This window comes from Eptesicus fuscus, chromosome 10 (assembly GCF_027574615.1).
Source record: "Eptesicus fuscus isolate TK198812 chromosome 10, DD_ASM_mEF_20220401, whole genome shotgun sequence".
In the NCBI taxonomy this organism is placed as follows: Eukaryota; Metazoa; Chordata; class Mammalia; order Chiroptera; family Vespertilionidae; genus Eptesicus; species Eptesicus fuscus.
In genome coordinates, this window is record NC_072482.1 from 32612964 (window position 1) to 32625349 (window position 12386).

At 38.4% G+C, this 12386-nt stretch overlaps 2 protein-coding genes across 6 annotated transcripts in view; one reads left to right on the forward strand and one right to left on the reverse strand.

Annotated features, from left to right (window-relative positions):
* Window positions 1-11562, forward strand: part of SMAP1 (small ArfGAP 1) — a 142547-nt gene extending 130985 nt beyond the window's left edge. For 4 of the 5 annotated variants that reach the window (XM_054721690.1, XM_008140179.3, XM_008140248.3 and 1 more), the window contains 4 exons: window positions 2979-3106; window positions 7344-7515; window positions 8376-8683; window positions 10607-11562. In XM_054721690.1, the coding sequence (XP_054577665.1) occupies window positions 2979-3106; window positions 7344-7515; window positions 8376-8683; window positions 10607-10741 (743 nt within the window). In that variant the 3' untranslated portion in view covers window positions 10742-11562. The remainder of the gene's footprint in view (window positions 1-2978; window positions 3107-7343; window positions 7516-8375; window positions 8684-10606) is intronic. The other variant, XM_028152279.2, reaches the window with a different exon arrangement.
* Window positions 11563-12001: 439 nt separating this feature from the next.
* B3GAT2 (beta-1,3-glucuronyltransferase 2) overlaps window positions 12002-12386 on the reverse strand; it is a 59993-nt gene continuing 59608 nt past the window's right edge. The window contains exons 3-4 of the mRNA XM_008140352.3: window positions 12172-12320; window positions 12002-12088 (exon numbers count right to left, since the gene is read on the reverse strand). Of these exons, the coding sequence (XP_008138574.2) occupies window positions 12002-12088; window positions 12172-12320 (236 nt within the window). The remainder of the gene's footprint in view (window positions 12089-12171; window positions 12321-12386) is intronic.

The window sequence follows — 12386 nt, forward strand, 5'->3', positions numbered from 1 at the left end:
TAGCATGACAGAGTCTCTGAGACAACAAACAAAGGAGAGATTGCTTTTGTTGCTGGCTAAATAAATGATTAGCACAATTTTAAAACATAAAGAGACCATTAAGAGTGCTAATGTTGCTAAAGGTATGAAAGTGCTCACAAAATAATCACAGGCAATTGAGTAGGTAGAAAAACTGTTGTTGATTGGAGAAATGAAAAGCAGTTTGTCAGTGATAGCATTTCAGAGGCAGCGATATATTAAAAATTTGTTTAAGGCCTGCCCTTGTGGCTCAGTGGTTGAGCGTCAACCTATGAACCCCAGGAGGTTAAGGTTCGATTCTCTGTCAGGGCACATGCCCTGGTTGTGGGCTCGATCCCCAGTGTGGGGTGTGCAGGAGGCAGCTGATCAGTGACTCTCAATCATTTCTTTCTCCCTCTCCATTCCTCTCTCAAATCATTAAAAGTATACATTAAAAAAAAAATTTGTTTAAGGATACTAGGGGATGGTTTGATAAATTTAAGAAGTATTTATTTATAAGTTAAACAATATATTGGACATGTTCTGTATACAAGAAAGGTTAAAACGGAGTCATTTGGGAGTCTGGAACGAATTAATTCAATTTACATTATTTCTAATGAGAAAAAATGATTGTTTTCAAACAAATTGCTTCTCAAACAGCCTTCTGGAATGAATTAAATTCGAGAAGCAGGGTTCCACTATAATAGTATTTTCCCATGTTTAAGGATTTCCCCCCATAAATTTATCCTAATTTTTAGTGTTTACTAGTATTCCTTCAAAAAGCAAAGACATTTAACTGTAAAATTGGAAATAACTATTTTCTGTTTTAAACTTTTTTCTTGGTTGTAGTTTGTTTTGGGGAGGACATGTGCTTCTGTTTGTGAGTTGAAATTGCAGATATATAAGGTAGTCATATTTAGTTATTGAATTAAACATGTCTTTGATGTGGATGTTCCCCTACTTTGCACGCTACAGTTTATGGGTTAAAGCACCACTGGCTTACATGGCATTGGACAGAGTTTATTTACTGAGCTATTGTAATATCACAAAGATGTTCCTTTAGTTGTGTTTTTAATCTAGAATACCTTTTTCTTTTATGCTGTTTCATTTCTGGTTCATATTTACATGATGTGCTATATACATAATGTGCTGTATACATCATGTAAATGGAATGTGGAATGGATGGAAAATATAAAATAGATCTTCAAAGAGGTCTAATTTCAGAATGAATGTTGCCTTTTGAAATGGTTAGAAATGAAAAAAAATTACTTTCATGTATGAGTCATTTGAATGCTTTTATATCCTAGTTGTGTCTTAGCTTAAAATTCTATATCTTGTAAATTAGTAATAATCTGTACATTGCGTTATTGCTTCACCTTTAACTTGTCCATAGTCCTAGGTATATGGCTCTGATAATGTGATATCACTGGGAGTGACTGAAAACTGTTTGCAGTTGATTTCTTCCAAACTAACTTCTGTGGGTTTTACATACTCTTTTATAAATTAGGTAGTAAAAAAATCTTATTGTTACAATTTATTCATTGAAATTTAATCTGTGATTTCCTAAAGCTCCAAACAGGGAAATAAAAGATATCAATTTGTATAGTTCTACTTCAAAAAGGAGAAGAAACCTATGAGTTTCTGTGGGTTGTGGTAGAAATACTGAGTACATAGTAGATATTTTATTAACAATATACACTGAGTGGCCAGATTATTATGATCTCTGAACGCATAATAATCTGGCCACTCAGTGTGTGTGTGTGTGTGTGTGTTAGAGGCCCGGTGCATGAATTCGTGCATGGGTGGGGTCCGGCCAGCCTGGCCAGGGGGAGGGGACATGGGCGGTTGGCTGGCCTTCCTGCTGGTCGAACTCCTGGTCGAGGGGACAATTTGCATATTAGCCTTTTATTATATAGGATATACACTGAGTGGCCAGATTATTATGCATTCAGAGATCATAATAATCTGGCCACTCAGTGTATGGAACATCAAAGAGAGATCAAATGAAATTGTAAATTGTTAAAATAGAAGCCTGATTATGATATAAGTCCCAGAGATTGGAGTTGTGATGCTCAGAACTGTTATTTGGTTATGGCCACAAAAAAACAGAACCATGTGAGATGTTCCATGTCCTGGAATACCATGCTCTGAAACTCCCCCTCATCCCACTCCAATTCCCACCCCTTACACTGTGTAATTTTTGCACTAATGTAAAAGGATATATTTTAAAAGTTTTTTTGAATGATAGGGTAAGTAGGAACTGATATAGAATGTTTGTCCCCTATCAGAGTTCCTTTCCCAGTACAGCTCAGTGGCTTGGTACTGCCAAGAAATGGTTTATTTCAAGTTTTATGGATACTTCTTATGGAACCAGTGTATATTTTCTTTCTTTTCATCCATTTTTTTCCTTATAGTAACTTTAAAATGCAACATTTCAGACATTTTAAATAATCAAAATTTATTTCTATGGTAGATATACTAGTACATGCTATGAAGTGATATCCAAAACACACACATTTATGAAGAGGCATTATTTGTAAGAACATGGTATCAGATCCTAGTTTAGCTAATCAACTTATAAGTAGTGTCTGTCTCATTAGGTTATGGGGATTAAATGAGTTAATATATGTAAAGTACTCAAAACAGTACCCGGCATATAAGGGAGCATCAGGATACAGAATAATGTGAATGTATGACACCCACCATTTATTAAAAACTTTAAATATATATAATATATGTATGTATGTATGTATGTGTTCTATTTGAATATAGAATATGGTGGATAAAATTATCTGGAAGAATAAATAAAATGGAAATGGTTTCTTTGAGTAAGGGGATAGAACCTGGAGTAGAAGGGGAAGACATATTTTGTTGTCAACTTTTTGAACTGTTCTTTTTTTTAACCATATGTATTTAAAATAATGCCATGTTTCAAGTACTAAGAGATTCTACTTTAAGACAAGAATCTATGCTCTTTTTAGATGGTCCTGCTGAGGCACCAGTGACCAATGGGAACACAACCACAGTGCCAGCTCTGAATGATGATCTGGACATCTTTGGACCAATGATTTCTAATCCTTTACCTGCAACTGTCATGCCCCCAGCTCAGGTATGTTGTAAGAGTGTGGTTTTACACAATCACTACTTACTTCCTTTCTGAAAACTTTCAGAATTTCCATCGCTGATTTGAAAGCCTCCTGTTCTTTAGTCCAGGGGTTGGCAAACTAAGCCGGCAGCTTGTTTGCACAGTTTTATTAGAATTCAGCCTCTCCCAGTCATTTGCATATTGTCTGTGGCTGCTTTCCTACTAAAAAGTAAGTTGAATAATTCCAACACTGTATGACCCACAAAGCCTAAATATTCACTGCCTAAAGTTGGCTAACTTTTGCTTTAGGTAAACAACAGTGTTTAGAATGAACAAGTAGGAAAACTCAGACTATTTCAGCCTTGTCTGAGATCATCAAGGCCACTTACCTCTGAGGTTTTTAAACTGAGGGTATATAACTATTGACTGGCAGCCAGTAGTTCTTTCTTATGCTCTATTGAGCCATCCCCAAGACACTTATTTTCTTCTGATTGCAGGAAAACTGGGAATAAGAAATTGTAGCAAATTCATTATTCATATTCTTTTTTATGAAGATAAATTGTTTTAAGTTAGCCTTAAAACCTACCTTCCTTTTTTATTTTGGTGATGTTTAAAAAAACAACTGAGAACAAAATATTAATGATCAGGACTTTTTCTTCAGTGTTAATGGTAAAGAAATTTTGAATTGCCTTCTGAACATTAACATGGAATTTCTTTTTTAGCCTTTTATTAAATTATAAATTGTTTAATACCTTAAACACTATTTCAGGTATAGTATTTAATACATTAAATACTTTAACAAATAAAATTGTAACATTTTAAATGCATAACATAATGACTTGATATTTAGATATACATTGTGAAAGGATTCCCACCATCAAATTAATTAACACATTTTTACTTTTTTGGGGGGATGGGGAAGGACACAGGTTCTACTCTCCTAGCAAATTTCCATTATGCAATGCTATCTAATAAAGAGGGGATATGCTAATTGACCCTCATGCTGTCGCAAAGATGGCAGCGCCCACAGCCAGTAAGGGGGGAATATGCTAATTGACTGCCCCACCCTCAAAGATGGTGGCGCCCACAGCCAATAAGGAGGGAATATGCTAATTGCTGCCACGCCCTCAAAGGTGGCCATGCCAAGTCCCCTCAGCCCCGCGGGGGCAGCAGGTGCACAGCAAGGGGCAGGCCTGGCCTTGCGTGTGCCTGCCTCTGGAGTCCCTCAGCCCCCCAGCCACCCAGGGCCGGCCCAAGGTGCAGGCAAGCCTCGGATGGCAGCTGCCCAGGGCCGCCCAAGGCTCAGGTAACCAGGGCCAGCTGAGGCTTGCACTGCCGGCAGTGGCAGCAGCAGTAGAGGTGTGATGGGGGTGTCACCCTACCCTGATCGCTGGGTCGCCTCCCGCCCCTGAGGGCTCCCAGATTGTGAGAGGGGGTAGGCCGGGCTGAGGGATCCCCCCTCCAGTGCATGAATTTTCATGCACCATGTCTCTAGTCCAGTGGTCGGCAAACTCAGTCAACAGAGCCAAATATCAACAGTACAACGATTGAAATTTCTTTTGAGAGCCAAATTTTTTAAACTTAAACTTCTTCTAACGCCACTTCTTCAAAATAGACTCACCTAGGCCGTGGTATTTTGTGGAAGAGCCACACTCAAGGGGCCAAAGAGCCGCATGTGGCTTGCGAGCCGCAGTTTGCCGGCCACGGCTCTAGTCTATAATAATAAAAGGGTGATATGCTAATTAGACCGGATGAAGCCAGGGCTGCGAGGGTAGCCGGTGCAGGCAGCCCGGGGAAGAAAGGCCTACTCTTGCACGAATTTTGTGCATCAGGCCTCTAGTGCAGTATAATCAACTGTAGTCACAATGTTGTTATGCATTAGATCCTCAGACCTTATTTATCTTATAGCTGAAAGTTTGTACCCTTTTACCAGGTTCCCTGTATTTCCTCTATGCCCAGCCTCTGCAACCACCATTCTGTTCTGTTTCTATGAATTTTATTTTTTTACACATATAAGTGATAAATGCAGTCATGCAGTATTTGTCTTTAAGGTGAAATATATGAACTTTCAGGAATATTGATTACTCTTAAGCATACAACTAAGATTTTATGTTAAACTTACACTTTACAAATAAGCAGCCAGTTTGGTTCATTACAGCATAATTTTTGAGGTAAAATATTTCCTTTTCTCTAGAAAAACTGAACCAATAGGAATTGTTTGGATGGAAAGTTTTAATAAGATAGAAGTTATGTCTTATTGAGAAGACTAATTACATGTATTTTTATTACACATATTGTTATTATGATAGTCACTGTATAATTACCACTAGAATTGAGAAAATACACTGAGTGGCCAGATTATTATGATCTCTGAACGCATAATAATCTGGCCACTCAGTGTGAGTGTGTGTGTGTATTAGAGGACTGGTGCATAAATTCGTGCATGGGTGGGGTTCAGCCAGCCTGGCCAGGGGGAGGGGACATGGGCGGTTGGCCGGCCCACCTGCTGGTCGAACTCCTGGTCGAGGGGACAATTTGCATATTAGCCTTTTATTATATAGGACAGTGATGGGCAACCTTTTGAGCTTGGTGTGTCAAACTTCGCCAAAAAACTGAGCATAACTCGGGTAGTGTGTCACTTTGAGGAAAAAAACATTATTTCGCAAATGTTTCATCCTCAGCATGCGGCCGCATCAGCGGCTGCGTGTCATCAGAAATGGCACACGTGTCATAGGTTCGCCATCACTGATATAGGATATACACTGAGTGGCCAGCTTATTATGCGTTCAGAGATCATAATAATCTGGCCATTCAGTGTAGATTCCTTAGGAATAATTAGTTTAAATGGATCTTTATCATTAATATTTATTTCTAGAAAAGAACTTTATGGGGAAAGCAATTTCTTTTGGTCTGGCGTTCTAGTGAGGTTGCTTTATCTGCTAGACTTCTTTAGATACCATTGGAGTATGAATTGCTTTGCACCTGCTTGGAGAATTAGACCTCACATCTGAGGCTTCGCTGTACTTCACGTGTTCTGTTTGATATCAGAGCAGCAAGGGGGAACAATGCAGACCATTTAACTCTTAAGTATCGCCATGACGAGGAGTGTGTGTGTATAGCTTTTGCTGGCATGCACTGTATACAAGAAAGGTTAAAATGGAGAATCATTTGAGTTTCTAAAACGAATGAATTCAATTTACATTATTTCTAATGGGAAAAAATGATTCCATTTTCAAACAAATCACTTCTTATACAGTCCTTCTGGAACAAATTTGAGAACCAAGGTTCCACTGTACTACCTGTGTGCAAGATAGAGGAGATTAAGTGAAAATTTTTGTTTTGTATTAAAGTCTACATTTCTTTGCATTTGTATTCATTTGCCCCTTGTCCAAAAGTGGAATACAAGATATGGTTGAGAGTGGGGGTGGTTAAAGTATTGCTGTCCTTCATTTTTGGATAGATTAGAAGCATTCTAAGGTTGTGGTTAAAACTGATCTAGATTAGCCCTAGCCGGTTTGGCCCAGTGGATAGAGCGTCGGCCTGCGGACTGAAAGGTCCCAGGTTCGATTCTGGTCAAGGGCATGTACCTTGGTTACGGGCACATCCCCAGTAGGAAGTGTGCAGGAGGCAGCTGATCGATGTTTCTCTCTCATCAATGTTTCTAACTCTCTATCCCTCTCCCTTCCTATCAAAAATCAATAAAATATATTTTTAAAAAAACAAAAACTGATCTAGATTAGGTTTATAAGAATATCCCAATGCAGCTTTTGAAAAGCCTCCCCCCCCCCCGGACAAAAGCAGCCTTTGCAGGACCCTCTTACAGTCTTTTGTAGTTGTAGAAATGTTCTTTATTACAAGGGATACCAGTTCCTTGAAGCAGTAGTTGCTGAGGGAGATGCCTGAGCACCTCCTGGGAATGGTGATTCTCAGGCAGCAGCCACATACCCTACCTGTTGTTGACCTCATTGTGGTCAGGATGGGATACAAAACTCAGCATCAGTCTAGCAGGTAAACACAATTTATTATGTACTAATAAGAGTTTCAATCTACCTATTCTACATTAATACATTCAAAATAGTAACTCTCATACCTTTATCCTAAATGTTTTTGTGTGGGATTGTGAATGATCCTCTTTAATGCACCATTTACCTTCTACAAGTTGTTGAATTTCTAATTTCATAACTTCACTTGGATTTTAAGTAATGGATGAACCATGTTTTAGTATGCACAATTCGACAGTGTGTTTTGGTATTTGTCTCAGGGGACGTCCACTGTACCAGCAGCCGCCACTGTGTCTACAGTAACATCTGGGGATCTGGATCTATTCACTGAACAAACGACCAAGTCAGAAGAGGTGACAAAGAAACAACTCTCCAAAGACTCCATCTTGTCCCTGTATGGCGCAGGGACTGTGCAGCCGCAGAGCGCTCCTGGTAATTCATTTTGAAGTCTGCTTTCAGGGACTGCAGTGGCATTACTGGAAGTGAGCCTTTGTGGTTATAATATATCAATTACATTTCTTCCCCATTTTTCTATGTAATGGGTGCTTTTGTTGTTGCAATTTACACAACTACAAAACTGAAATGAATGAAGCATTAGAATTAAAAAGCAGGTACAGGAGTCACAAAACTTTATTCATTTAGAATTAACAAGCTGTTCACATAATGTTGTTTCACAAGCTCTTAGGACATGGATTATCTTTGAATAATTATTTGAATTTGATTTGCATGAAGTTTATAACTGTACAGAATGGTATTTTCTCTGCAAGTAAACAATAAGCAGTCTGAATTATTACATGAATTCCAAAAAAGGTTTGAGATTTAAAAAATAATTATAATAAATACTAGCAAGGTAAGATTTGTTTACACAGTTTTAATCTGTCAGACTACCTCTTTAAATAATGAGCTCCCACTTGCTTCCCTTAAAGCCAGGCCAGTGAACTTGCACCTGTGTGTTTGGTGGTGGGAGCCAGTGGGTTAGGTTAGCAGAAACCGCACGTCATCTCATGCTACGCAGGTTGGTCTTCACCATGGATATTTTTCTATCCATGTATTTATTCTAATTAAAGTGGCTCAGGTTCATAACTGATTTGTCTGCTTCTGGAAATAACCAGCTCTGAGAGTGTAGGCTATGAGTTGGTCTGAGCAGTAGGAGCAGCCAGACCAGAATTAAAAATTTTGCTATGGGTAGTTCAGAAAAATGGCAATTGTTTTTCTGTGATTATAGAATTGAGTGCAGCTGTATACAGTAGCCCTGTTCTCTTCATTTTCTTTTCATGGTTCTTATGATGCAGGTGTATTTATGGGACCCACAAATATACCATTTACCTCACAAGCACCGACTGCATTTCAAGGTTTTCCATCAATGGGTGTACCTGTGCCTGCAGCTCCTGGCCTTATGGGCAATGTGATGGGACAGAGTGCAAGCATGATGGTGGGCATGCCCATCCCCAATGGGTTTATGGGAAATGCACAAACTGGTGTGATGCCACTGCCTCAGAATGTGATTGCCCCCCAAGGAGGAATGGTAGGACAGATGGGTGCACCCCCGAGTAAGTTTGGCCTGCCACAAGCTCAACAGCCCCAGTGGAACCTGTCACAGGTAAGGGTCTTTTATTCTCCACTTTATCCAGAATTGAAGAAATCAGACTTAACTTTCTAAATTATTTTATTTGTACTTAAATCTAATAATCTGGCAGAAAGAGGAGGGATAATGCAGTTATATCAGATAGACAAATGACCTGTCTTTGTCCCTACTTGATATTCTATAAAGAAATGTGAAGTATTTTTTCATTTCTAATATAACTGTAATGGTGGACATCCCTAATTTAGTTGTAACAGCTAGAAATTATCTTGGCATCTTAAGAAATTCCCTATCACCTTTGAAATTAGTAACATGCTTTACCCAGCTCCCTGTGGGGCGTTTTATAGTCTACTTTGGACCAACCTGTCTTCACTAATTTGGGAAGGGGGTGTAACTTCCATAAATTAGGGGAAAAATCTAGGCTACTGTCCATGATTTATGAAAAATCTTTTTGTTCAAACATCTCTAACATTGTATTTCCTTTTTACTTACCCTGTAATTAGGTTTATATTTAAAAAGAGTACCCACTAGTTCAAGAATTCCCGTAAGATGTGAACAAGTCCATATTTGTTTCAGACATCCCTTCATATTATAAAATCGTTTCTACCTAAGTTAGTTTAGTGCCAAGATATGACACATTACCAGTACACTACCTCCTTCAAATGAGTTTCTCTATATTAGGTGCTCTGTCCTGACTTTTCTTCCCTTTACACTTCCTCTTTGATGAGATCCCACCTGCTTCTAGCATTTTGGCTCCTGTTCTGGTCAGGTGTTTCACCTTGAGAACATTTAAGGAATAGTCAATAGTGATTTCTAACCAACATTAGCAAAATCACTATATAGCCTATGAATGCTCTCAAGTTATTTTTACTATTTAAAGGAATATCTATATGATACTGGTCTCTAATCTCTGGGGATCTAAAAAATGGTAAGTACCAAATGGCAGTAACAGCTTGTGTGTGCCAGAATGCTTAAGTAAGCTCAGGTTAATGTGCTGGATGAACCAGGAAGGAGCCGACCGTTACTTCCAGGCCTGCTGAAGGCTGTTCTCCAGTACTCCCTACATGAGAGCTATTGGCCAACGACAAGGTGGTTAAAACAACCTTGAGTAAGTATCAGAAGTGATCTGCCGCTATAGACACTTATGCCTCATTAGAGTGATGTAATTCACATTAGTGTCTTTGAAAAACTGCAAACAAACTTGTTAAAAAGAATACAATCCAACCCTGAGCATAGGTTTTAACTCCAGTCTGTACTTTGTAGTCAATCCTCTTGTCTTTCCTTAACCTGTCATCTTAGAGGTTAAGAACCACAAGGAAAGGGTTAAGATGCTTATATACATACATGACTCCAGTGGAAGAAAAACAACATTAAATCTTATACCTTATCAAATAATGAAAATTTTAGATGTTTGACCTTTTCTTTAATATTTACAAGGTATATAAAACCATTTAAGATGTTAATAAAAACTGAATAATAGCTATAATACACAATTTTTAATTTTGGAGTATTTTACCTTATAAAATTTCCTTAGTTTTTAGTAAAGCACTACTTGAGTTGAAAGAATATTGGACTCATTAATTATACCTAGATAAAACTGAAAGATTGCTTTGGCACTTCTTTTCAGTTGTGATTAATCTTTTGGGGCAAGAAATTGAGTCTAGAAAATGAATAAATATAATACAGTGCTAAAAATGGGAAGAAAGCTGTAGTTGCTTTCTGCAGAGAAATAAACATGTGATGGTTTGCTTTTACCCCGGGGCTTTGACTGATTTTTACATGGACAAAAAATACTTATTGTAATTGCTATTAAGCTTCAGTATCTCTTTGAGACAGCTTCTAATAAAATCGGGTAACTTAAAAAATGTCTAACTTTGGTTAAAGAAATAAGAATTAAAAGTGAAGTGAGCTGCTTAAACTGAGCCCTGTGTTCTCTCACAGGTGAACCAGCAGATGGCTGGCATGAGTATGGGCAATGCGAGCCCTGCGCTGGGTTTTGCCCAGCCCCCCAGCACGACAGCAGGATGGTCTGGAGGCTCATCGGGTCAGACTCTCAGCACACAACTGTGGAAGTGAGGACTGCACACGAGTTTCATCCAGAGCTACCACCTACATTCCTTGCTGAAATGCATCTAGTTCCCCTGTTTATTCATGTACATATATATTTTTTCTTTTTCCCCATTTGTTCACATTAAGAATTATCTGATTGACTGTGTTGGTTTGTACTGATTAAATTTGATGTGGTGAAAAGCAGGTTGAGAAACTATTTTATGTCCAGGGCAGCTTTGCTCATAGTTCCCATAACTTCATAAACCACGTTATTTGAGAAGCTGCTCAGTCAACTTGCATAATCAGTTTTACTCAATAAAATTATAGCTCTAATGTTTGCATATAAGGAAAATAGTTATCATGTTAGTAATACCTCTAACAGTATAAACCCCACCCCCAAATTAGCCAGTAATCTCGTAGGAAGGTACTGTATGATCAAATGGTTAATCATAAATAGAATGTAAATGTATCACTGAGCACTGTTTTCTAGTGTATCAAAATTCTTTTATTTCATCATTTCCTTCACTGTGCTATTGTTATGATGTGCTTAACAGGGAACGTGGTTAGTGAAAGGAAAAGATAAACCTGGATGTTACTATAAAACTTAGTTTAACAATATTTGAAGAATTTGAATTTTATCTGCCTCTTGTAATTTGGATCTCCTCTTATGTACATAGTGCTAATATGAAGACCGTTCTCTGCACTATATGCAAACAGGGTAACCAAACAAAGCCACTTCCAGCCCTTGAAGGTGTATCCAGGTTTATGACAGTAACTGTGTTTACATTTTATGGTGCCTAGTATTGACAGAATGTTCTATCCCTATATTAAATAGATGAATCCATAGACTTCTTTCTTTTGTGGGTTTCATTTCCTACAGTGTATACTGCCACCAACCTTACATAAATTACTTAATGTTGCTAAGTCAGGAATCGGGGACAAAATACTTGTCATCTGTTTCTAAAACCTGTTCAGTTCTACCAAATATAAGGCCAAATGGGGAAAAAATGAAAAGTATATAAGATACTAAAAGTGGTACCTGCAGGGTCATTAGCTGTACTGTACAAAGATCTTCCAGTTTAGTTGTAGAGAAAACATGCAGAACAAATGAAGACAGAAACACATTTTATACCAACTGATTAGCTTATGTTAACTGACAAGCTCTGTCTAAACAGATGTCCATCAGATGTCAATAAAGGCTGTTGTACTGAAGTAAAATGAACAATACCTGAATGCTCTGTAGCCTAACCTCCAAACGTCCTCTTCCACACCCACTGCTGCTCCCAGTTACACCTCGATCTTCACTGTGTCCAGGTGGTGCTTGGGCTCGTTGGCTAGATTAACCTTCTCTGTGCGAGTGTGCCACACAAGGACCTGGGGAGGGAGGGAAATCTTTGGGGTAGCCAGACTCCACGCCAACATGCAGCTACATCAGGCAGCACATGTGAAATGAATACCTTGGTGCAGTTACTTGCTTTCGGCTCCAGTTCTTCAACGGTGGTTATCTGTTTTAGAAAGTCAGATTCTTGCATCCCTGGCTGGGATCCACGACGCTTAAATACAGCTTTTGGATTGGACAAGATGACTTGAAGGCTTACAGCAAATCCTTTGTGAGAAGTTTTTTTTAAAAAGCACAAAAAGAGAGAGACTTTAAAATATTGGTATACTTTTC